We start from the raw sequence: 26,316 nt of genomic DNA, 5'->3' as shown, positions 1-26,316 counted from the left end.
GGTACCATGTCCTACTCCTGCTGCGTGGGAGCGCGGCGTAATGACGCAAAAGCTGTTTGTCGTGTGCAAGAGGAACTGTGAGGTGGTTGCAAATCTCCTGGTGCGTGATTCACGTGCAGATAACCCCGCAGTGTGCCGTGCCAGTGCGCGCTTGGTTACCTCTGGCACCTCCAGACCCTCCAGCTGCATTTGGCTGCCCCACGGAGAACGCGGCACCTTCGCCCTCCTGTTAGTAACGGGGTTGCTGGCGGTGCCGCGTGGCGACCCAGAGGGTTCCTGAGCGGCTGCTGCTCTTCTGCTGCCGGTGGCCTTGGTGCCGCAGCGGGAGGAAGCTGCTCCTGATAAATCATCCGTCCCCCTCCCCTGGAACACGGATCCTGTGGGGCAGGTGGGGATGTGAAGCCACAGCTCCACCTCAGTAGCCACAAACACTTCCCTCTGGGTTCAGAAGTGGAAGAACATTGATGGCTTCAGTCACTTCTTTAGTAATAACAACACTAATCGAAGTTTTAATACGATGGATTTTAACAAGAACAGCCCTCTTTAACTGTTTGACAAAGTCTGTTTTATCAGCTTCTCGGGCGAGCTGCATTTCGTATTGCTCCTGCTATTTCACAGCTTTTGCAAACAATGGCTCTGAATTTTCTTCAGGAATGTAACACAACAGTTTAATTACATCATGATGTTAAAACCCTTTATCACGCCTTAAATTGTCTGTTATCTGATATGACACAAAAAAGCACATTTTTGTTAACGTTGCCAAACCCTAATCACTAGAGCTAACAAGTGTTTAATTAAATCAAGATATAAATACTAAAGAAAAAAAATCATTGTTTCCAGTCACCTATGTTTTTAGGAGTTTTTGGTACGTTTTCTTATAGTGAATATGGAACTTAGAAAGAATAGACATTTCTTGCAGGGAGTAGTCAAACCTAATTCTCATGGAATACTTGTTTCCCAGTAAAATACCACTAGTTCAAGCCAAGTTCTCAAGTTTCTTTCTGTCAGAACAATGCAAATGACATTTTCAAGAAAGAATGGAAGCCCTGGTCTCGCAGGGATTTATTGGAAAGACAAACTCTCTTGCACTTGTGAATGTAAAAACTACATATAGCTAAATATGATGATGCATTCTCAAATGTTACCAGCCTACTGATCTAGAATGAAAAAAACTTGAACTAAACATTTTTCTTCTTTTTTTTTACATTCTGGTTTTTTTTCTGTCTCCTGTAAAAATAAGAGGTTGAATTCATAGTGTTTGTATAGAGACTGGTAGGAACCTATGTGCTTTAAAAAAAAAACAAAACCTCATCCTTTAAGACTGAATGTAAACAGGGTTAATTTGAAATATGGTTTTGCCTTAATGATTAAAAAAAAAAATAAAGTATTTTTAAATGTGAATTTAACGACTTGTGTTGTGCTGATCTTTTATTTCCAGGAAAGTAATTCACTGTAATGTCATGGTTTTGAGACAAACGTACTTGTTTCCCTCTGCTGGCTGCCTCTTGTATGTTTGTCAAAACAGAAAAGCAGCTGCCAAGTCTGAACTGAGTCCGTCATTCAATGACCGTGCACGCACGAGTAACTTTTAGGTACATGAAAGTCGTTCTGTTCTGCACTCTTGTACAACCACTCAGGGTCTCGGCTGATAGCTTGTGTAAATGTTTCCAGAATTGGGACCCGGGGAGCGCAGGGTGGTGGCGCACCTGGGAATGCCTTCTGCGATAGTACCAGTGGCAGGAACGTGTGTTTGGTGCCGCTCTACTGCAATTAAGAACTTGAATGATTTTGCCTTAACCTGATTTGCCTTAATTTGGGATACAAGGCCCTGCTTCAGGAAACATTTGGCTGCTTAACTTTATGCCGGGGAGCAATCATGCTGATTTTTAGTAGTGGACAAGAGCGGATGAGCAGCCTTGGTGGGATTGGTGCCCAGATTTTGCGGGGTTAGCATCAAATATCTGTTAATAAATTGTATGAGGTATGTTTACTACATAATAAGATCTGTGTATTGCAAGGCAGAATGAAGCATCTTTAAAGTGCTAATGCTTACAGATCAACTGTTAGACATGTCTTTTAGATTAGGAATGTGTATGTAACATATGTATATACATTGCATATATATTTATATATATTTTTTATATATACATATTTAATCATTTTCTGTGGTGACCTACTGTCCCTGCTGAGTCCATCCACTCTCATTGACTGTATGAGCAGCTTGAGACATTCAACCAGCTGAATTCAACCAGCATTGACTGTGCTTCTATGTGAGCTGTGGCGTACTAACTAATTTGATGAGCATTGCTCCAATTAAATCAATCAGGAGGATATGTCACAGATGATTGTTTTCCTTCAAGAATCCGGGGATTTATTAAGCTGGTAAAAGTGCTGAAGTAAAAATTATAGCAGAGGGTGAAGAATCACGGGGTTTTTTTGTCAGCTGTGCTCAGGAGCATTTAAGGCCAGATTTTGAGCAGCAGAAAGTACTTGGAGAAGCTGATAAAAGCAAAATGCAAAGGCTCTGCAGATCTTGAAGAGTAGGCGCTCATGGTTGGTAAGTTTGGGCGTGATGGCATTTGGCCTGAATGCCCATGTTCGATGGGCATGTAAGAACGCGGAATACCTAAGTTTTAGGATCCAGGCATGGATAATAATCCTTTGTCATTCCAGCAGATACCAAATGGCATGTAGGTCAGCCCTCTCTCCCTAAAGCATGAAGCAGCGATGACAGAACTCCTCTGACGACCCTGGACTACTGAACCACTTTGCGGGACTTGCTGGATGTGTGCTTTGCTTCACCTAGAAGGTATGTGTAACCAGATAACTGTGAAGCATGGATATCCTTAACTTGGCTTTTTCTGATGTACTCAAGATACGTAAATGGCTGTACAGGGCCAAATTAAAAATCCTGTAGTTACAGATTCTGCTGCCTCTTAACACTGAGTCTACTTCCCCTCCAGTTCAACTTAACAAGTACTTAAAGGCAGGGTCACTTCTGAGAGCTTTAAATTATTCTTCTGTCATTATCATGATGGCAAAGATAACGATTATGAATAAATGAGTGAACTGCATTTTTCTTAAAGGGGACAGAGGAGGTTGAACAGGAGGGAAAACAGCTCAGAGACACAAGATCCTTTCCAACACATTAGTGGGTGCATCTCCCAGTCCCAAGACAGGTCTGAGCGTCTTTCTTATGAGGAGAGACTGAGAGAGCTGGGTCTGTTCAGCCTGGAGAAGAGAAGCTGAGAGGAGATCTCATCAATGTTTATAAATATCTCAAGGGTGGGTGTTGACAGGATGGACCAGTCTCCTTTCAGTGGTGCCCAACAATAGGATAAGGGGCAACAGGCACAGACTGAAGCACAGGAGGTTCCATCTGAATATGAAGAGAAACTTCTTTACTCTGAGGGTGCCAGAGCACTGGAACAGGCTGCCCAGAGAGGTTGTGGAGTCTCCTTCTCTGGAGACATTCAAACCCGGCTGGACACATTCCTGTGCGATCTGCTCTGGGTGAACCTGCTTTAGCAGGTGGGTTGGACTAGATGATCTCCAGAGGTGCCTTCCAACCCCAACCAGTCTGTGACTCTGTGAGTGTCATACAACCGAAAGGCACATTCTCATTTAGACACAACTGTGCTAGCCAGGCTTTGAAAACCTACTTTCAAGCTGACTTAAGATACAACCTGTTACAAAATTTTGAAAGAAAATGTTTTAGAAAGATATTTGCTGGCATAATATATATCACTTCCTCCAAGCTCAGGAGCGACGCATCCCAACAAAGTCAGGCACAAATGCCAGGAGGCCTGTGTGGGTGAACAAGGAGCTCCTGGAGAAACTCAAATCCCAAAAGGAAGCCTATACAGGGGGTGGCAGCCAGGACAGGTAGCCTGGGAGGAATACAGAGAAACTGAAATATATTAAACTGAAATTTAATACCAGCCACTCCAAATAAATTTAGTATCAATTTCTTTGAAAGTGTAGTCTCTTTCTGCTGCAAAGAGCAATCCAAAATTTTGACTTCCAACATACTTTTTTTTCCCCAGCAATTAAAGATGTATATTTAGTTTACATCTTAAAGCACCTAGGGCTTGACAGGGTTACTAATAGCTCCATTATTGCTCCTCTAGTAACTGCAAGAAATTCCAGCCCCCAACAGAGGACACCAATATATTAGGTTCAGCAAAAACATTAAAAAATATTTTTAGGATGTTAGAAAGTCATGAAGAACTTAAAATAACTCATTGAAATCACGTTGATTTCTTTCAAAACATACACGGTTCATTCATTCTGCTAAAATGATCAAGTTTAGATGGTGATGTATGACAAATGAGTTGAGAAAATGGGGCAATATTAACCAAGGCATTAACATGTTCTGAACCAATGACCAACAAAAACTTGAGTAAATAATGTGATTTAGTAATTAGGGAGCATTCTAGATGTATCCTTAAGGTGTGTGACTAAGTGGTTTTATATAAATGCCATGTAAATCTTCCTTGTAATTAAGACAAAGTCAACACAGATAATTGTGAAGTTACTTTTTGAGCTAAATAAACTGCTGTTTCCCTAACATTTTTTACCCTTTTTTTGACGGAAACTATGTTTCTGAAATCCCTATTCTAGCTGTAGTTTAATTGCCCAGTTCGGGAAATAATAATTGAGCTTATTAACTCAACTTTTTTATTTCCAGATTGTCTTATGAGGAAGTGAAAAGGAAGTCTTCTCTACTTGTAAAGCATAAACTAGACATACTAAGGGTCCTTAACCTCTCCTGTTGCTGTATTGACATGGACTGGAAGATTGAGTGGAAAGTTACTGCAAGTGCCTTGTAAGTATCTTTTAATTTTTTTTTTTTTAATTATATTGGTATTTTATTATAAGAGCACCTACCTTCAGAAGCCTTAATGCTGTGATAGTATTGAGATTATAATGTTAAAGAATCTAGGTATTCTATGGGTATCTGTGACATTTTTTCATAACATTTTTATTTTAGACTTAAAAAAATCTTAGCAGGACAGCACTGTCAGGTTACCAATTGGTGTATACTGAATTAAGCCAGATAAATCTGTCTCACAGTTTCATAACACTGTAGGAGCATCAAGAACAACACAAAACATTAAAATAACAAATGGGAAAATTTGGACGTGGTTCCTATGCTTTACGCTGTTTAGTTTTCTACTACATGCATTTTACGTGGTGACAACAGGCTCGTCTGCCTTTCCTTCTGTCTCTTCAACACCTCCAGGCCATGCTGCTGGCACTGCAGCCGCTGCGTGCTGACGTCTGAAGCCAAGTGTTTGTGAGGAAACGTGTTCCAGTGTCCCGTAGTAGTGAGCTGATGAAGGTCGCTCCTTTAAGGGGAGCAACACGATAGTCTACAAAAGGAGGGAGGAGAAACGGCAGCCAAAGAAATGTCTCTCTTGGTCCTACACTATTTATGTTCTTGTATCTGTTTTTTCACAGGGGAAGGATTTTTGCTGGGGCTTCCTTTTATCAATATCTTCTTGTATTTCCAAAGGAAAGGCCTTTATGTTTTCATTCACGCAGGGGAGGCAGAACCTTTTGGAATAGAACAGACTACATTCCTGTAGAGAAAAAAACATTATTAGCAGGATACACAAAATGGAACTGCTGAAGTTCTAGTCTCATTAAACCACATATTTACAATACCTCTAAATTAAATTATTCTTCTAGGTTGAAATATTCCAGCAATTTTGCTTCTCCCTAATGAATAATTATAATGTCTGGTTAGAGCTAACTGCGTGAAAAATAAAAACTGGGTCTGTAACAACCGCTAACCAAATCAACTATCGTATTGCTCCTTTTAAAGAAGTGACCTTCACCAGCTCACTGCTACAGAGAACAGTCACACATGTCCTTACAACTGGCTTGTCCTTCAAGCATCATTCATGGTTCTCCTGGCATGATCACTAAATTCCAAACAGGATTTAATTGGTAGGCTGGAGCTGGTGTTGCTGATGGATTACTCTTGGAGAGTTAAACATGAATAAAGGCATCAGTACGGATGGATCAGGACATCTTTCTGGGTGTAATGGATTCCATGGGTTTTACCTAAACAGCAAAGTTTTCATTGAAAGCTAAATCTCCATTTGGCCTACAAAGATTTCTCCTTCCTGGAAGGATCTCCCGAGCTCCTGCACTGGCACATGAGACTTGAAGTTTCAGAAAGCTCTTCCTCACCCATGTCCACAAAAATGGCCTGAAGGCCAACACAAGCACAAAGAACGTAGGCCAGAGGCTGCAGGCTCTCACAGACTTTAGCTGCACCTTTTTCCACAACTGCCCCCAAAAGTACTCTTCTTTCCATTAATATGTGTGCTCATATTGCCCTTAGAAGAATACTAAAAAGTATAAATATATCAATATCATAGAGGTCTCCAATAACCAGAACAGCTAAATGAATTTAATTCGCCTGAGACAATTCAACTGAGATTTCACCCACTAACCACCTTTACCTTGAATAAATGTACTCGTTGATTGAAAACAAAAAAACCATACATGGTACTAAAATTGAGCCAATGTGTCTTATCTGAATTCCTGATGGCAAAGTATAAAAGCTGTTGCGCACAAAGAAAGTATTTTCCCTGCCCTTGTTTCCTTCACATTTGATTTGGTTAGCAAGTGTTACAGACTTAGTATTTCTTTTTCACCCAGTTAGCTCTAACCAGATGTTAGTTATTGACTAGGAAGAAGCAAAACTGATGGAATATCTTAATCTACTTGCAGTACAGTTTGGACAACTGACAGAGAAGCTTGTTAATGTGTTATTCCTTTGCCCTGTGGCGACACTGAAGTCCATGGTTCTCCTGATGTGCTGCTCACTAAATTCCAAACAGGATTTAATGGGTAAGCTGGAGCTGGTGTTGCCGATGGATTATTCTTGGGGATTTAAGCATGAATAAAGACATCAGTTCAGATGGTTCAGGACGTCTTTTTGGGCAGTACTGGATGCCATGCGTTTTACCTAAACAGCAAAGTTTTCCTCTTGCCATGGCCATTTGCGGCTGGCCTCTCCCTGAGGGCTTGGATATTTCTGTGTTTTTGCTCTTGCTTTTGTTTCCCATGTCACTATCTGGACTTCAGCAGCAGATTCAGCAGATGATTACATCAAAATCACAACCAGCCTGCCTCTGTGCAACTTTCAAGCCCGAGGAACAACTTCTCTTCATCTGTTGTCCTTCTCCGCACTGACTGCCAGAGCCCTTCACGTTCCGGGCCAGTGTGAGGCCTTGGTGTCTCAAAAGCCCTGAAACTGGATTTCTGTTGCACAACCTCCAGAGCCCATTGTTTTTTGTCTCTTGCTATCCTTAATACTTTAAGCTGCCAATTAAAAAGGGAAGATTAGAGTTTAAGTTGGCCCTGCTGCTCTTGTTTGTGTTGTGAAACGGCAGCAGCTCCCCCCGCCTCCAGGTGAAGCTCATGGCTGCGCAGTGATGGCAGAGGAGGGGAGAGACTTCACCCCTGTCCTGCAGCTGGGGAGCCCCAAAGTTAAAGAGGCAGCTCCTCACAGACATACAGGCGCTCAACTTGCATTCTGAGTTGCCGACTTTTTCTGATTTTGGCCGATGGGACCTACGCAAATTATGAATATGAACCATTGCACATCTGGGCGCTGTGTCCATGCACCCTTAGTCCACCTCTCTCAGTTGTGGGATTATTCTGCCTAGCAGTTGTTTTAAAGCCTTACAAATTACACTTATTATGTATAGTCCTCATTATGTACAGCCCTTCCTTGACCATTATCCTGATAGGGTTGTGTGTTTAATCGGATAATTCTTTCATATGTTTTACCCCTTCCATGACCAAGGCAGGAGGGGGCTATTTTAATTTCAAACTGAACAGTCCAATTCAAGTAAAACTGAGCTGCCAAAGCCTACTGCCAGAGTTTATTTCTGTTTTCACATGGGTCATGTCTGAAAGTAATATATACAGGGACAGTGTACTTACCACACTTGCAAAGGAAACTCTATGTAAAGGAAAGGTTCTGCCTAACCGTGTCCAAGACTGACCCCGCATGACTGGAAGTCGAGTGGAAAGTATCACTTAATACCTACAGTCATGCCCAAGGTCAGTGTTTAGTCAGCTTCTGCTGTGGTGAGCAATAAGGGACAAAACTCGCTCTCTTTGTTCCTTTCTGCTTCAATAGCCACCTCTTTTCTTTACCTATGTTTAGTAAGTGTTGCAATAAAAAAGAAATAACTGTTTTAAATGACTAGGATGGTCAGATTGTATCATTGCCCTTTTCCGAAAGGGAAACATGAGGAAGGGCACTCAATCTTCCTAAGGACTTTTCAAAGCATTTTTATTACCTTCCTTTTTGTGGGATTTTGACATGTTATAAGATGTTACAGATAATCATTAGAATTATTTCTGGTTGGACCAGACACTGTTGCCCTCATAGCAGCCAGATCCGGGCCTTCTCTCTCAAAGTGGTCATTTGCTCTCCTAGAGTGACTGCTTTCAGTAAGGATCGTGTCACTGGAGCTGGCCCCAGACCACTGCAAGGTGAAAAGACTGCATTTGGAAACTGCTAAAGATTACACTTATGAACAAGGTGTGCTCTCACATGTGCTATGAGCTGCACTCTGGTTGGATCAGAAATAATGGCACTTACCAATATACTGTGCTAAAGATTGGTTCAGTAGGGTGACTGGAGTAAATTGAGTGAGACTTAGGAGAATATTTGAAGAAGTGAGTTTTTGAGCACAATACGGAACAGTTGCTATGTCTGGACTTTCCTTGGCACAGCAACTGTAAGGAAAGACACTTCAGCTAGCATGAGCTGTCTCATGAAAAGCCTAAAATCCGATCACTATCTAAGCCTTCTTAGATACAAAAGCTAGCAAAATAAATCCAATCCCTTTGCCAAATCTAAGGTTAGAGAAGTCTTAATTTTGCCACAGGTTAGTCTAGTACTATTCTGAATTAATGTAAAAATGAAAGTAACCTGTCACTGAAAACTTTCCATCAAATTGGTCCAGCTTCTTTGCCAAAGAGGCTCAAGAAAGCATGATTTTCTTCAGCTTCAATTCTTATATTATAACATTATGGAAACACCCAGCATAGCACTGAGTTGATCTACCTGCGTCAAGCACAAGCAGGAACCAAAACCAATCCACAGAGACATTATCCTAACTCCAGCTCTCTCTACTGACTTGGGTAAGTTTTTACTTCTCTGAACTTCCAATTTTCCCTACATGAAAGAGGAAGAGTATGTGTTTACCTGCTTTGTGGTGTGGGTGTTTAAAGCGCTAATTATAATTTCTGCAGAACTGTTACCTAAGCAGTATTGCTAAATACATTTTGAAACCATAGTCAGATGTGTGATTCACTATCTGGCCTGGCCAGTTCGGTACGAAATTTATTCTCAATTATTTACAATCAAGGTTTTGCTTTGAGTGATACCATCAGGGGAATCTCAAAGACTGAGATAACAACAAGTAAATGATTGACATGTTTCCACAATAGCCAAAATAGGCAGGAATGTCAAAAAGATTAGAAGAGGCTTCTATTAGCTCACTGCTAATATCCTCTTACATTGTTATGCCCTAGATTAACTGAAACAATTATTAAATCTTTTAAAAGAAAAAGCCCCACCTTCATTCAGAAACCCACACTGTGTGGTAAGATACTGAGAAGCTGAAACTCTATTTCTGACAGACTTAACTGCCAGACTTGGAAATATCTGTTGAATCCTTCATAAATGCTTCATTTGGGAATGAAAATAGCTAAATTTGCCCAAAATGTGTCTGAGTTGCTAGTCCTCTGCTGTTAAAAAGGAGAGATAAACCTGACGTGTCAGGGCAGGAATCAAGCTCTGGAGCCCAAGCTATCTGACGAGCTCCACTTGGCTCTTCCTGTGGCTGTGCATGGGAGTGAGTCACCTACCAGCCAAGACAGGGACATCCTCATTAGGAGGATCTTGCTCACATGTGAGCTTTGCCTCCACACAACTGCCTTGAGCTACTTGGCTCAGGAAACTTGAGCCCAGCTATCAAAGACACAACCAGTGAGCACTGGCACTTCATCTGACTCCCGTGTAGTCCTCAGGTAGTTCAGAAAGGAAAAGAAATCTCAGTTGCAATCTCTAGTGTGACTTTTCAGTGATTTTCATTCATTGGACGGGGCTCTGAGCAACCTGATCTAGCTGAAGATGCCCTTGCTCATTGCAGGAAGTTGGACTAGATGACCTTTGAAGGTCACTTCCAACCCAAACTTTTTGATTATTCAAATTAAAGAAAACACTTCAGAAATAGGAAACAAACCTAATCAGGTGACAGGTGTTATTACATGCTCCTCTTAGGACAGTGGACCAAATCCATCCTTGGTGCTAACTCCTTGCAAGTCAGAATAGCAGCTAAACTTGTCCAAGTGTGCCAATTTCCTTTTGGCCAAGTCTGTCCAACCTTCTAAAATTTGTCAGTGTAATCTGACCCTTTGTTTTGCTCAAGAGAATTTCCTCAAGTCCCCACACAGCAACTGTCTGGCATGAGCATGTAAACTGTCTCAGTTGCCCAGATTATCTCACCTGATGCTCTGAGGAGGCCAGAGGTGTTACTTTGTCCCACCAGAACTATAACTGGCCACCAAACATGAAAAAACCTCTACATCTTCACTGTGTCTTTAACAGGTCTGTTTGTTTTAAAACTCCTGCCACTAGCTGCTTTCCGTAAGGATCGTGTCACTGGAGCTGGCCCCAGACCACTGCAAGGTGAAAAGGCTGAATTTGGAAACTGCTAAAGATTACACTTATGACCAAGGTGTGCTCTCACGTGCACTATGAGCTGCACTCTGGATTTAAGCACGTCACTCTAGGAGAGCAAATGATCACTTTGAGAGAGAAGGCCCAGATCTGGCTGCTATTAGGGCAACGGTGTCTGGTAGAACAAACACGTGCTGTTGTCCCTGTAAACAATCAGGTGACATCTCCTCACGGGTTGAGTCACGTGTGAGCCCTGACTACCGCATGAGTCCCGAGTCTGTTTCAACCACAGAACCGGCTTGCCTAGGGAAAGGAGTGGAACCCAAGTTTTCTCAATTCCCTGTACTGCCTCAAAGAAGCACAGAACAGCCTCTAGCCACTGATAATAACCGGGTTTCATTTTTGCTTTGAACTCACGGCAAACAAAGGGACCAGTTCTGTACTGAGGAGAAGGAATTAAGACAACTGTAATTTTATACCACCTTTCTGGACTGCACTCAGATTTCATAGCTTTAAGGTTGCCTTCCAGCTGCTACTCAAATTCATTCTTCTGCAGAGAGCTATCATAGCATTGCACAACTCCCCGCCCTGCCCACGTTCTACATTTAGCCTTTACAAACAGGATGGCAGCCCTGTGCTGTGGATGCAAACCTAACTATCCATGGACATTTAAATTCTCCTTATGGCAAAAAAATCTACTGTTGGTATAGTACAACCTACTGAACCTTAAAGGTCTTGAAGTGATTTCTTGTGCTGAGAAAGTGGAAAAGAGCACTCGTGTTTGTGAGGCTGGACTGTGCTCATCTGTTAATACAAGCCTTAAAGTTGCTGATCATTTTCTTTTAATACAAAAAGCTTTATCTGTGGGAATCAACAAGAACATGCATCTTGCCTTAAAAACATGCTGTTTGGGTTTTTGCTGTTTAGTCTTTCTCTAACAGGTCACCAGGAGTGGAATGAAAAGAAATGATAGAAGAAGCTTGTTACTTACTGTACCAACGCACACTGATCTGCTACACAAACTGCAATGAGACCCAAGGATGAGGAATTTGTCCTTGTCAGGAGTGAAAGGATCCTTCATGACATAGCATTCTTCCAAAAGCCTGTAAGAGAGTAATTTTAGGCTTTCAAGGGTAGATTTCACAGTAGGGGAGAGTTGAAATGGGGAAACTGTGGAGTCTGAAAAAGTCTCAGCCTGTTCTACTTGATTTTTCTCAGCCTGGTGTTGTACATGAGGCGATGCAGCAGCTACGCAGCTCCCTTCCTCTTCAAAAATCAACACTGTGACTGCCTTCAGTCCTATACTGCACTTTCTACCTGTCTTCCAAAATTAGGGTAACTGGTGATCATCTCAACGTTCTCTTACTAGGTTTTTCTCAGTGCTCTACCTTAAAGTATTTTTATCTTCCATTTTTATGACAGGCACTCCTTACCATACTTGCTACCGTACTTACTTCCATACCTTCTCAAGTTATTTCAATTGCACAGCCTTTAATTAAAAGTTCTCTTCCAAAGCTGTGTTCATGTGACTATAAAACAAAAACATTTTACTGTTCTTAGTTATGTCACTGCTGTCAAGTTCCCACCTCTTGCAAGCAAGAGCTACTAGCACAGAGCATTACAATGATCTGAAATACGCTTAATTGACGTCAGAGACTGTACTGTTTGCTTCAGAGTATTAAGGGAGTGCACTTATTAATAATTTGGCAAGCTGCTTGGGAAAGACTAAGGCCTTATTCTTCTCGGTAGTTCCAGGCAAAATATTACAGAAGTCAGTTGGGTGTCTGTCTGCACAGGGCTGGCTTATTCTTGGACTTAAATGAAACTTGGATTCGTTAGTAATATGGAGTACAATAAATATTTTTAAAATATTCAGTTAACTCATACTGCATCCTCCTTGTCTACATACACACATATATGTGTGTGTCTGTGAATGTATTCTTTTTTCCTTTTCCTCTCTACTCAAACAAATGGTCTGGCTCAAGCCTTCCACTGTTAGGAAAGATCAGGCACCTTAATGCAGCAGATCACCTTGTCAACAAGTCTCTTAGTGTACAAAGACTGGATAACCTTTGCAAAGCTCCCCTTGCAAGATTCACAGTCTTAATGTTGTCATCAACAGTGCAGAGACCTGGCCATTGTACAAACTTTCATGCCTGGCATATGTTTCCTACAGCACTGCATCTAGGACACATGAATAGTAAGTAAGCAAGTCAATGAAGATAGTGTGTAAAGCTATTTTTTATATGCATGTACAGAAGTGCTAAGCTTCAGCTTATTCTTTTGCTCTTTGAACCTCAGCAATGCAAATAATGCTGAGATGTTAACATTGATCTTAGATAACATAAAGATTCACGTTCAGCTTTGATTCGGGCTCTTTACAAACAGACCTGATCAAAAGTGGGCCATTGCTCTGCTGAGTAGATAGAGGGAAAACCAGTAGCACCATGGGATTTGGGATGATAAAAGCACAGCTGACCAAGGAAAACAGCCCAAGCAGGTGGTGATCAACAGCTGTTTCCATTTTATAAGAAACTGAGCAGTGGGGTAAAATGCTCAGTACATGCTTGACTTTCAGTTCCAGCAAGTTCCTGACCATGTTTGCCTGATGGGTTCATTGACTGGGATGGCCTCAACAGAGCTACTTGTACATTTACAGCTAAGTGCTTCATTTTATGGTGAGTTTCATGTCTGCAGACAAAGTTGTAACTGCATAGTTTCTGGTCAAACTATCCCTACTTGGCAGAGATGGAAAAGGCTTCAGTCTCCCAAAATGTAAGTACATACTAAATTTCCACACACTTTAATGTCATACAATCTGCCAAAGAATTGTCTAATTCATGCAAAAAAGCACTGCTGTTCAAAACTCCATGTCATGTTTTTACCATATGTATTTAATTCATGCTGTGTTTACATGTTGCCCAGCTGACACAGCTGTGAGGAAAGGGCTACTTCCAGAAACACTAGGCTGACAGTCAGCAATATTCTAGTAAAAAAATTATGGTATAGGTAAATAGTAGGCTGGCTATTGGGGTTAGGAAATAGGTTAAGTGCAAATCTTTGCATAGTATTGAAGCAGGACAGGAAAGCCGATTTTCATCTTTGTTATCAATGCTGACAATTTTTGACATTTCTTCCCTTCAGAAAAAGGTCACTTTAAGTACCAAGGCTCATATTCATGGGCACTATGGCACAATGTTATTGCATTCATGCAATGCACGTTGTTCCACAGAAGTACAAGGCTTCTAATGCTCATAGCATAAATGAAGTCTGTAATATGAGAGACTGTACTTACACAATAGAGCGTGTGTTTGGTGGCTTCTGCCCATAGTATGTGTATGGAGCTGTCAAGTCACACAGCTGACATGTGAAGTCTCCTGTAGGCTGAGCTGCTTTGGGTGCATCCATCTTTAAGCCACCTACAAGAAACACAAAAATCTTTTAGCTCCAAAATGCAGTACTGGGAACACACCTGCAAGATTAAACTGATGTGGGCTACCTGGCTATGCAACTTGAAATCCAATGGAAAACTGACTATTTCAAACTTTGATTAGGAAATCTTTTCTCCCAAACCAAGTTGGTTTCCCAATGTCCCAGTTAAACTTCCAAATTCCTTAGATAAGTTTAGAAATTGCAGCATAGGAACCTAGATATAAAAGTTCACCTATTAATTTAGAACTTCATCCATAAAATAATTCAGGTAACAAAGTATATGACTGTCACTGGAAAACCCTTTGCTCAATCAAGGCCCATGTTCCCTAAGTGCTTCCCAGGAAACAACTCCCTGTCTGCTGTGTGGAATCCCAACCAGGTTCTGCAATGCCTGGCTCCTTCCACAGACTTCAAATGGAACAGCGAAAGTGCAGGGGACCCCGCTCAGGAGGCAGGAAGCAGAAAGGTGGGTGTTGCAATGATTTACTGTATTTTTTTCTTTGCTTCTGGTTCACCTTTGAACAGAGTATTGGGAGCTAAGCCCTGGCTCCTTGTTCTTATCTGGCTTCCTATGGAAATCAGGCTGATGTCATCCCCCTGTGCCTAGAGTGTGGGCCCATTCAAGCCACGCAGGACACAGGAGGAGGTACACTCAAAAAAGTTTAGGTCCTATAACTTTTATAAAAGTAGGCAGAAGAGTGAGACTGTTTTACCCTCATGGAGAATACCCATATATTTCTATACATCAGAGAACCTGCACATAGGAAAGCACATATTGTCCATCTGTCGGAAAGACTTCAGACGCCCATTGCAAAGGTGTAGTTATCAGTCACGAGATACAAAACGTAGAAAGTGGCGCTTCACCAGCTTTGGTGCTTACAAGATGACTTGGTTAAAATCTTAGCCATTGATTTACATTTGGGGGCTTATCCTTCACTGATACCGCTCTAGCTGAGAGTCACACCCTGAGGTTTTCAAAAGCCATGGTGTGGCAAGTAGCTTTTAGGACTGATTTTGGTATGTATGCACAATCAGATCAAACACAGCTAACCATGTGCACCCCCCAAAACTGCAGCAATCCATGAACGAAATGTGATCGCTTGTTCGCTAATCGGATGTCTTCGTTTACCCGCGCCTTTTTCTTGAATAGACACATTCACATTGCAGGTAGCAAGAAAACTCAAGCTTTTAGCTAAAAGCCCTCATCCGTTTCATGGCATGCAGTTTTCTGCTGCAAACCTGTCAGCTTTTTAAAGTGAAGCGGAGCCGGAATCAAGCTGTTAGGCAGGTGAGCACTAGGAACTCAGATGTGGGCAACATCTCAGAAACATCTCAGCAGTTCAGTTGTTTGTGCCCACAGTTGAGCAGACATCCAGCCTGCCGAGGGACCGCAGGTCACCCCCACTCTTCTGGCTCTGCAGCCGTACCCTTCCCCTGCGGAGCTGATTACGTTCACTAAGGCCCTGTCTCTATTTATGTTTTAGCTCAGCTCAGGGGCTTTCTTTGGGAACAAACTGCCTGCTTACCGCACTTGGTTTGCATCGTGGAGCAGTCTTAAAGCACACAGACCAGACAGTTTCAGATGAAATTAAACTGAAAGATGTGCTCCAGAAGGACACCTTATACACTCCAACCTGAGTGCCCAGCTAATGGCCATGCAGCCTACCGGCTAGGGCTAGAAATAATCTGAACTAAATTGGCTTGCAGAAGAATCCAACAACTGCTAACAGGAGTATGAAGCAAGAGGCAAAAGTGCACAGCCAGGAGAAAGGGTGGGCTGAGATGAGGGACCTGTATTTCCCTCTTTCAGTGACAGTAAGCTGCTATTTCTGCTCACCCTGTGTGGTGAAACTGAATCCTTGGAGACATATGCTAGTAAGGTGAATTAGGGGCAAGGTGAAGCAGAGCTGGGACTACTTGTCAGCTAGTGTTCCATAAGAACAGGGAGCCCCAAGATCCTCAGAGGTTACAGAGGCTTCGTAACAGACAGTTCAGAAAGCCCTAGCCTGTTAAATCCTGAAACTTAATTTTGGGAATAATCTCCCTTACCCCATCATTCCTTCAGTACCACCTGGGAATGGGGCTGGATACTCGTCCAATAAATCCAACTCCTAAATACCTTAGGCAACTGCATTTTTTCAAAAGTGATGTAACCCTTGGATACCATGCATTTTCCATACCTCACGGGGATGCTTAAGAGAATTTCATTAACTAAAGTGCTTTCAGATTTTCAGTTAGATATAAGGCATGTACATGCTACCTATTTCTCCCTGTGTATGAAAACTGGGATTCTTCAAGCTATACACGAATTCAGCTAAGAAGTCTGCTTCTTGAACCCTGCATTTTAGGATTACCAGACAAGTCCCCCAACCAGAGGCAGAGTATGGAAAGTTACCTGAATCACATAGAGAAGACTATCACAGTAATCCTTTCTTTAAGATAATGCAAAATGCTAAGAACAACAACAAAAAAGGAGTATTTATGGTAGTGAGGATCACAGACTTCGGAATGAATGTGTCCTGATTCCAAGTTAAAATAACAGCCCTGGGTTCAGAGCTGAAGTACGTTAGATATAGAAACACCTGCTCTCTTATAGACCATTGGCATGTAGAACAGAATCTGTTCAGTGACTACTACTGGGAAGGAATGATAACTATGTACAAACAGATTTTTGGCTATGCCAGTTGAAAAGCATATGATCCTGCATGCAAGGCACACATGAATTTATGAGGCTTTCCATTTTACTCCCAGCTTACAAGTCACTGGTAGCAGCTGTACCAAGTTTTATTTCACTGGGAACATCATTTGTCCTGAGAGCATGTCTACACAGCAGCACTGGGGAAGGTTAAGATCACTAACTCAAGCTGTGAAGTTAATGAACATACAGATTTCAGTGAATGCTCCCATTGTAAAGTTTGCTATATAACAACATAAAGCCATTTTCCTTCTGAAGAAAGGAATTTAACGGCAAATGTAATAAGCTTTTAGCTCATGCATGTGCTTCACACCTTTAGTCTAAACCACCAAGCAGACAAGTCCTAAGATGCCCTCTCACAAGCTTGTAGTAATTCCAAAAAGCTCATATGCAATTAGAAGAGCTGTATCTGTATGTCAGATAGCAAATGCACAGACACAATTCTGAGATAAAATCCACAGTTGAGACAAACATTGGTTTATCACAAAGTTAGCTCATTCGTTTGGCCCTGTACACCATCTTGGCAAGATGCCTGACGTGACAACTATGACAAGGTGTCTGCCACCCCTCCAAGCAGACGTATAAAGCATAAGTGAGAACTCATTTCTCTCTAGCATACCAACAACAGGATGAAGGATCTCTTGAGGAGATAAAAGTCTAGGGCACTAATCCCTTCATAATAATGACAGGCGAATTTGTGACCTCAAGTGACTCAAATCATCACCACTCTTACCACTGGCTTTTTCTCTTTTCCTATAACATTTCTGAAGCAGCACTACATCCCAGTAACATGTCACATATCTGGCTGGCTGGTATATACTGAAGAAGTCTTTTAGAACAGCTTGTTTAGATCTGAATTCTGCCCAAGCGTTTGCCATTTTGGCTGGAAGCTGCAAGGTACTTAAACTTACTTTAAGCACATGCATAGCTCTTCTGAAAAGAACACGGCTACCCACACAAGCTTGATTACGAAGCAAACTGAACGAACACGCTCAGCAGAAACCTGCCAAGTCAAGCCCAGAATGCTGCAGGACATGTGTGAGGTTGGCCCACGTGTCATGGCGAAAGGCAAAGCACACAGATTTGAATGCCATACTAAGGAAATAATTGCAGTAAAAGAAAGGCGTGGGTAAGATAGTGCTGTAAGAGTGTTTCTCCATGCTGTCTGTGACTGATACATGATATGGATGTGGGGGAAATGGCTCTCAGTGCAGTTCTCTAGGGACTCCTAAAAACTTCAGGGCAGTTCTGCTCGGAGCATTCTGCTAACAGGCCTGGAAGGCATGCCAGAAATAATAAATCACCATTAAATTGTCAGGGTCAGTGGCAAAGTAGCGGCACAGATAAGTAATCTGATTTTCTTTGCTTCAAACCTCATTAGTGCAAGTCTTTACAATGCATAGGTTAAGCCCTTCTTAATACTCCACAGGAGACTCATGTATTCCTGAGTCACTGATAAACTAGAGAAACTATAAAGGAAACAAACTGCCTATCAACAGACGTAGACTTTGATTTGAAAGGCTGTCAGATAAAACCAACACTGACACACCTTTAATCCTCCCCAATTAAACCCTTGTGTATTTTACCTACCAAGATTTTCCTGCAGTATCCGCTGCTGATGACAGCGACCTATTAAAATATTCACAGCTTCATCCCCTATGGGAAGGAGTGCTCTCTAATAGAAGGGTGGGAGCTACAGAGTTCACAGCCCGCAAAATGCCAAGTTATTTTGCAGTGTTTGGTGTGATATAGATTTAAATACACTGTAGCACCAGGAATGCACTCATCTCCTTCAGAAAAATGATCTGTTGCCTAATTGCTCAGATAACAGATGAAACAGCAGAACCTTCTTACTTGCAAGTTAATCCCCAGGTGAACAACTCTTTCCCTCTGGCTCCTTCATGTTATTGCCCTGAGGGCACATTTAGGTCACCTGCTGGCTTCCCTTGAGGTGACTTAGGCTGGGTTGTGACAAATTAGCCCAGGGATGCAATGCCACCAAGCGTGGCCATTTGGAACTTTTACCCTTGTTACCTCTCTCAAAGATCATTCGATTGATTTAAAACTTGATTTGTCGCAGCACCTTCTCCCTTCAGGCCAGGGGTTCTGTTCTGGTATCGCTACACTCTCTCTGCTCTGAAGGACTCGAGATGACTGCAGCACACAGGCATCCCTCTAGGTAAGGGTCATACGGCAGGCCCAAAGCCCCGCTTTTTAACCACAGTTTATGTGGATTCCCTGTGGCAGGAGGATAAACAGCCTAGGTGGTCACAGGTCTGAAAGCGAGCATGTTTTCTCAACAGTTGTAGGGAATGTTTGAACAGAGTGTGTCAGAAGAAAGAGAGGAGTAGCACAGACAAGCAAATCGAAACTCTTCCTTAGGTAAGAGGGCTGTATAAAAACAAGATGATTCTCAGAAGGGCATCTATTGATAAGATGCGTGATTTAACGAACCCAAGAAACCAACTCTTAAAAAAATCTAGCCCAAGTACTCCTTACTTGAATATGGCAGGAAGCCAGCTCTGAATTAGACAGCATTTAATAAAGACGAATCTTAGATTAGGTGATAATTTAACAGCTTCACACAGGAATGCTGCAGCAAGGCCCTGATTAACTGGTACATACCAGTGTCCTCTGGTGGACACACTGGACCTTTACAGCCCTGGTGACTGGCAGTATCACTGCCACCAGCTGTGGGAAATTCTCATTTCAGCACCTCAGCTGTTTAGAGTGACTTGGTTGTAAAACTCAGTTAAGTGCATCACACAGTGAGACCGAACGACAGAATAAAATAAAAGTAAGCTGCCCAAGCATGCCTGGTAGGGGCCATCTCCATGTCTGGTTACAGATGCACAGTGAATGGTGGATCTCTGCTGTGTAACGGAACAAACAATCCTGACAGAGGAGGGAGAATTACAGTATCATTAGCTCTTCCTTTCCTTACATTCCCTCCAGAATTAATCTATGGTCTTATCTGGTTTTCTCTTCAACGCCCCTCATTCCTCTTTCTTCTCCTCCTTCAACAGGCTTTCCTAAGCAGAGTACAAAGCTTATCACATCATCATCCATGATGCCATTTTAACATTCTATGCATAAAATGGCCTACAAATTAAAGGAAGCCAAAGTGAGCTTTTTGCTCTTCTTACAGCACAGTTATAGGGACTTACTGGAGATAAGATGACACAGGAGATCCAAACACTGAAGTGAACACAAATTTGGGATTACAGTTATTCCTTCCCAAAGCAGGGAAAACAGACCTGAGGTCTGATTTAATTAATTTCCCCTTCCAGTATAGCCACAATAAATAAGCATGCTACGGCCATAGGTTAACCCCTGCCCTGAACTGATTTCATCTTCCTTCCAAACTGTAGCTCCCTATCATAGCTTTAAATTAATATCCATAGTGGGGAAGAATAAGGCGGTTAGGCTCTATTAATATATGTGATGATTCCTTTTAAGTTGTCCTTTAAGAAAAGTTATGGAAGGCCACGCGTGTACCATTGAAAGTATCAGCTTGGTTAAGCACAATCTAAACTTAGTGCAACACTTTCCAACAGAGCCTAAAAATAGGAACACCAAGATTTTGTGGAAATACAGGAGGAGAGGCTAACATAGCGTTGCAGTAAACAAGACACTGCAACTTGACAGAATCCTGAAATAAATAAATATAGCTTCAGTGATTTATCTCCCAACAGAAAGGAAAGTTGGTACTGTAAGGAAACACTCAGCCCCCACTACGTGGGGTCGCATGTTACAATGTGCTTGCTGTGACAGCCAGAGTCCGCTTTCCCCTGTAACTAGCAAGATGTTCACCGTTAATATACTTGGGGAAGGGAATACTTTCCAGTAAAATGTGACTGAGGCTCTCAGTTTGTTAGGACTGAGCTCAAGTTGAGGACTGCATAGCGAGGTAAATAAAAATCTTCAGAAAGAAAAGCAAGCACAAAACTACTGGGGGTGGAAAGGTTGGTATGGGGTCAAGAATGTCAGCTTCAAGAAAACCTGAAAATAAAGACCTGTACCTACTATACATATACTTTCTTGTGTGCATAACCCTACACACCTTCTTACAGGCACACACACCTCCTCTGACAGATGTTCCTCAAGTTTTGTTATCCCAGGTACTGTGAACAGCAAGCACAAGGAAACACTAAAAAAGAGAGGTACTCCAAAGCAGCTCTGATAAAGCAAAGACATCCACTGTTACTCAACCCTTAGCAAGCTTGCTTTTCCAGGGCATTTGCTGACAGTTTTGTCACAAGGGTTTACAAATAGGTGGCTTGTTTCATACCTTCACAAAGAGTTCATTTTGGTCTTGCCCCTTTTATTACAGTTTACAGTGGGAATTAGTCTTTCAGTCAGGGGCTAGTGGCTTCAAGACCTCCTGATTTACGCATAGGGTAAATCCCTGTTTAGTAGCCACGAAGCAATATGAAATAATGTGAATTCAGCCAGGCACAAACACCATGAATTTCTAGCATGGTTTTGGGTTAGTCTGGTTGCTCCTCTCAGGAAGACTTTGCTTCCCAAGTAGTGCTTGGATTACTTTGCCTAAATAAAAGTCAGGCAGGTACTAAGGCTGCATCTACTTCTTTCAATACCTGATATTCTCATCAAATAGGTATCAAAGCACATATACAAGAACCACTTCCAAAATTTTCTGTAGGACACAGAGAAATTATTCTTGTTCTTAGACAGTTGAAGACATATTTTACCATAGACAGCCAGGCCACTTCTTTTATGCATGCCCATAGTCTGCACTGCCTGTTCTCCACAGCATGTGCGCTTATGCTCTTTCCTTCCACACGCTCTTTTGGACAACTTTACTGCTCTGTTCATCAGAGGCAAAACTGGAGGAAGGTGGGTTTTTCATATGTGACAAATTTAATGATGGATGGAGAGGTGTTGATCTTAGACATCACTATAACCAGAGTGCACTGCTCCTACTGGGTGATATGCTAGGAAGGCAGACATGCAACATCTTTACAGTTCTGGCTTTTTGCCCAAGAAGCTCAAAATCCAGTGAGAATTAGCAGCATCCTCAATGTGTCATAGATATTTAAGTAACTTTCCTTTGGCTTCAGATCTCTTGTCTGTTCAGCATGCATAGATTGGTCTGACTAAGATTTCACTGAGGTCCAAGAGGAAAGTGTACTACAGAGTGGAGCTAATTAAGCAGCAGAATTGATGGTCATTATAGAAATTTTATATGCCATGTTGACGCTAAGTTTTTAAAAGTACTGGCTATAGCTATAGATAGATAAGGCTTAAGAATGCTGTGGTTGTTACAGATTTAAATGTATGTTTCATTTTTGCACATATGCATACCTCTAAGTGCGGGTATTAGTAATAACTTTACTCAGTGTTAGGAAAGTTATAACAAAATAAATAAACAGGTGGGGAAGAAGGCTTAGTGGAAATTATGATATGTAGTTAAAAGCAGACTTTATAGAGGGCAGCATGGTTCATGTGTTAACTGGCCAGTAAAAAAGAAATCAGAAACAACAGGTGAAAAATGCTTTCGGCAGACATTGAGAATAGGAACATAACAAAACACTCACTGTCTCTTGCTTTATCCTGGCCTAGAGCAAAAAAACCCACAAACGATTGCAATCACATAGATAACTAATTTATTTCTTAATCCAAATCTCAGGTTTGTGCTTATCTATTGGGAGTTTTAGGGCTCTTCACAGCTTGTTTGATTTATTGATTTTTGTGCCAGTAAAAGCACTGCTTTAGCCAACAGGCCAGTGCAAAGGCAACGTACAGGCTAGAAAGTGTAGCATGTCAACAAGCCTGGGGAGCAAATCCCCATTCCAAGAGAGGCTAACAGCAGAATCCAAATCTTTTCCTACCATTATCTCAAATAAAACCCCTCTTTGGTCAGAACACATCCAAGCAACCTGCATCTGTGAGGAATAATACTTTCACGAATCTCCCACTGTTCTTGATGCAACTTTGTCATATTTGTAGATGTACATCTTGACTTCATTTGAGGCAAAACAGAAAGTGAGGCAAAACATGAAGTAATGCTCTCATTATAACCACTACTTTGCCTGGCAAACTTCTCCCTTTATGTCATAAATTAAGGCACAAGGAAAACATTTTTGACAGGGGCTCCTGGCGCACAAAGGTCTTAGATTTTGTCTGTATAAAACATACCATTTTAATGGTAAGGATATAGTTAAAGTAGTGTAACATTTTTGTGTAGAATTAATTACACTGACAAAAAAGGGCTAATATCAATGCAACTTATAACTATATCAATTATGGGGAATTAATCAGCATATGATGTCTTTGCACACGTGTACTTCTACTGTTCCTTCCAAGGTGGTATATTGGTAATATTACAGAAAGGGAAAAGTTCTAACTGAAAAAAACCACTTCAACCAATATGCAAACCCACAAGTATTGGTAGAACTACTAGTACATAAATCAAATTCTTTGACTCATAGATGCCTAGAGATGGAAGCCAGCTCAAAAGATTATTAAGTCCATCATGCCCAAGGCACAACTGGCTGCATTTTCCAGTGTTTATTAAGATTCTCTTACTAGCCCAAGTGCCTTAGAGATAAGTAACAGGTCAGCGAGCAAGTCTGGATTACGTGTGAAGGAAAGCCACCTGATTAACCTCCCTCCTTAAGCAGAGAAACCATTTCTAGCATCCCTGAGATATATTTATCAGGGTTCTCAGGGCAGATTTAGAAAGAAACTGTGGTACCCCACCTCTCATGCATCTTGCAAACTTCCTACGCCCCCTTCATTTTTCAAGCAAGTTGAGTACCTGACGGTTTCCATGGCTCTATGGTCCTATAAGTCCAAAGCTGTGATCCCAAACCACCTTGCTCAGGTGCAACCTCATACTGGAAATGCCTACATATCACAGGAAATAAGGATTTCCCTTCAGTTCCCCAGGCTCCTTAAAGCTCCTTCTTTGTGTATGTCCAAAACCAGTACCCTCACACAGCTCTGAGCTTCCCTGGAATCCTCTTCACAGTCCTCTTTAAGCCTGCCTCATCCTGTAGCTCCAGCTCCCAAAGTTCCTCATATAAAGCAAGCTGTGGCCACTACATTCCACTAAACAAAGAATATGCGTTATATAAAAACTCTTGTGTTAAAAAAAAAAAAAAATTAGAAATCAAGCTTTGGATCTGTATCCAGAATCAGCGGCTCCTGTTAAGCAGCCACCTCATTCACCAGGCTGCTCTTTAGTGGGTCAGGATCTCTTGACTTAGACTCTCCTCACATTTGCTCCTGCAGTTTGAAGGGGAAGGTACCACCTCTCAGTGTAACTTACGCTCTAGTGACTCGGGCACTCTAGAGGTGGCAACTGAGGATCTGAAACCTTCCGTGCTCCGGGCAAAGCAGGGGTTTGGACACCGCTCTCCCACCTCTGCAGCAAGACCTCCTCTACCCACCACCTCCTGCCCTGGGGAGGGTTGTGGCCACCGTGCTTCCAGGGGGGGATCCCGGCTGGTAAGGAGAAAAGAAAAAACCTTTTTCAGACCCCAGACCTCAGCCTGCTGAAGAGAGGTTCAAGATTGATTCCTTTTATTTTTATAATAGTATTAACGGCAACTCGGGTTTCCCGCGCAGCCTCTACACTGGGGCCTGGCTCCCAAAAGCGCCTGGTTCCACAGCCTCTTCCCTGGGGGAGGAGCTAGGCCGCAGCCTGGGTTCAGCCACAGCACAGAATCATAGAATCGTTTCAGTTGGAAGAGACCCTCAGGATCATCGAGTCCAACCATAACCTAACTCTAGCACTGAACCATGTCCCTAAGAACCTCGTCTAAACGTCTGTTAAACCCCTCCAGGGATGGTGACTCCACCACTTCCCTGGGCAGCCTGTTCCAAGGCCTGACAACCCTTTCTGTGAACAATTTTTTCCTAATATCCAATCTAAACCTCTCCCGGTGCAACTTGAGGCCATTTCCTCTTGTCCTGTCCCCCGCTACTTGGGAGAAGAGACCAACACCCTCCACGTTACAACCTCCTTTCAGGTAGTTGCAGACAGCGATGAGGTCTCCCCTCAGCCTCCTTTTCTCCAGGCTGAACAGCCCCAGTTCCCTCAGCCGCTCCTCATCACACTTGTGCTCCAGGCCCCTCACCAGCCGCGGAGCCAAGGCCGCCGTTTCTCCCCACCCGAACTGCGCGGCACCCACCGGGACCGCCGCGGCCACCCGTGGCGACAGCCAGCGGAGCCACCAGGCCGCTTCCTGCTTCCCGCGCCGCCGCTGAGGCGTCAGGGCCCAGCGCCGCTCCTGCCGAAAGGCGCGGCGCCGCAGGGCGCCGGGGGCAAGTGGCGCTGTGCGCCTGCGCGGGGCCCCGCCCGCCGCCTGCCCCGGGAGCCCCGGCCCCTTCCTGAGAACGGGAGGCGCTGTGGCTGCTCTGGGCAACTGCCGGTTACCGGCCCTCACGGGCACGTATCGCGGTGCGGGACGGGCTGATCGCGAAAGCCCCCCCAGGAGTCCAAGGGGGAGGAAGGGGTTTTGGGTTTGGAAACGGCAGGTCGTGTCCAGTGCGGCCAAGAGCGACTGAGGGCCGATGGGCGGCACCGGCTCAGCAGCACTAATGCTCCCGACACCCTCATTGCGCTGTGAAATGCATGCGAAATGTTAAAAAAAAAAAAATTATATATCTATATCTATGTATTCTGTGGTCTGTTTGTATTCAAAGTGAACTGCCCGGAGGATGCCCCCAGCTTTATGAATAAGAAACAGGGGTTTCGACCAAGCTGACCAGTCTTCCCAGTTGCCTTGGACGGTCTGCCCTGAGCAGGAGGTCACAGAGTGACCAGTGAGCAGGTACAGCATTATGATACAGAAGTCTACCCCACCCTCCTCCTCCCCAGCTGTAAGATGGGATTTTATAGTCCAGGGTGAAGCGCTTCCAACATGACACTGTAATAAATTCTTCTGCATACAAATGCAACGCAGTGTGGTGAAGGTTTACTATTAATTCCCAGGTCAAACCCTGATAACTCATCCTGTATTTTTTTATTCCTTACACTCTGAGTAGTAGGGATTTATCAGCATTTTGTGATCTCAGGCCATTTTTGCTCTTAGATTAGCCTGTGCTCAGTGAGAGGCGAGAGTCCAGCTCAGACTCCTTGAGCAAACTCCTTGCACGTCACCTCTGTGAAAAGGGCACCGGTTCCCACATGTGCCGGCTCTGGCTGGCATGGAGTTAGTAACGCCATGAGACACAAGGTCATGCTCAGCAAAATAACTGGAGCAAGGAAAGTTTTTTTTGAAAAGTAACTTTTGCTCAGAGTCCGGCTGGGCATCAGTCTGCACGTGGCGTGTGACTGCTTTTGCGTCACTTGTGGTTTTGGGTTTTCTCCCCCTTCACTTGTTAAACTGTCCTTATCTCAACCCACAAACTTTTTTCTCGCTTTTGCCCTTCAATTTTCTCCCCATGCTGCTGGAAGGGGAGTGAACGAGCAGCCAGGTGGAGGCTTACCTGC

General features: G+C 42.9%; 1 protein-coding gene across 3 annotated transcripts; it reads right to left on the bottom strand.

The window, feature by feature from the left end:
- Nucleotides 1–258: 258 nt before the first annotated feature.
- CDPF1 (cysteine rich DPF motif domain containing 1) lies at nucleotides 259–25,130 on the bottom strand. 3 transcript variants are annotated; one of them, XM_065626994.1, is made up of 4 exons: nucleotides 25,013–25,130; nucleotides 14,019–14,142; nucleotides 11,715–11,826; nucleotides 259–5,585 (listed from the first exon to the last, which is right to left on the bottom strand). In XM_065626994.1, the coding sequence occupies exons 2-4, from the start codon at nucleotides 14,129–14,131 to the stop codon at nucleotides 5,436–5,438; spliced, it is 375 nt and encodes a 124-aa protein (XP_065483066.1). In that variant the 5' UTR covers nucleotides 14,132–14,142; nucleotides 25,013–25,130; the 3' UTR covers nucleotides 259–5,435. The 3 variants fall into 3 exon arrangements, with proteins under 3 accessions (XP_065483066.1, XP_065483065.1, XP_065483064.1); XM_065626993.1 differs by lacking the exon at nucleotides 25,013–25,130 and adding an exon at nucleotides 24,841–24,905; XM_065626992.1 differs by lacking the exon at nucleotides 25,013–25,130 and adding an exon at nucleotides 24,148–24,229.
- Nucleotides 25,131–26,316: the final 1,186 nt, after the last annotated feature.

Source organism: Caloenas nicobarica, chromosome 1 (genome assembly GCF_036013445.1).
Source record: "Caloenas nicobarica isolate bCalNic1 chromosome 1, bCalNic1.hap1, whole genome shotgun sequence".
In the NCBI taxonomy this organism is placed as follows: Eukaryota; Metazoa; Chordata; class Aves; order Columbiformes; family Columbidae; genus Caloenas; species Caloenas nicobarica.
This window is presented reverse-complemented; position numbering and strand designations above follow the sequence as displayed.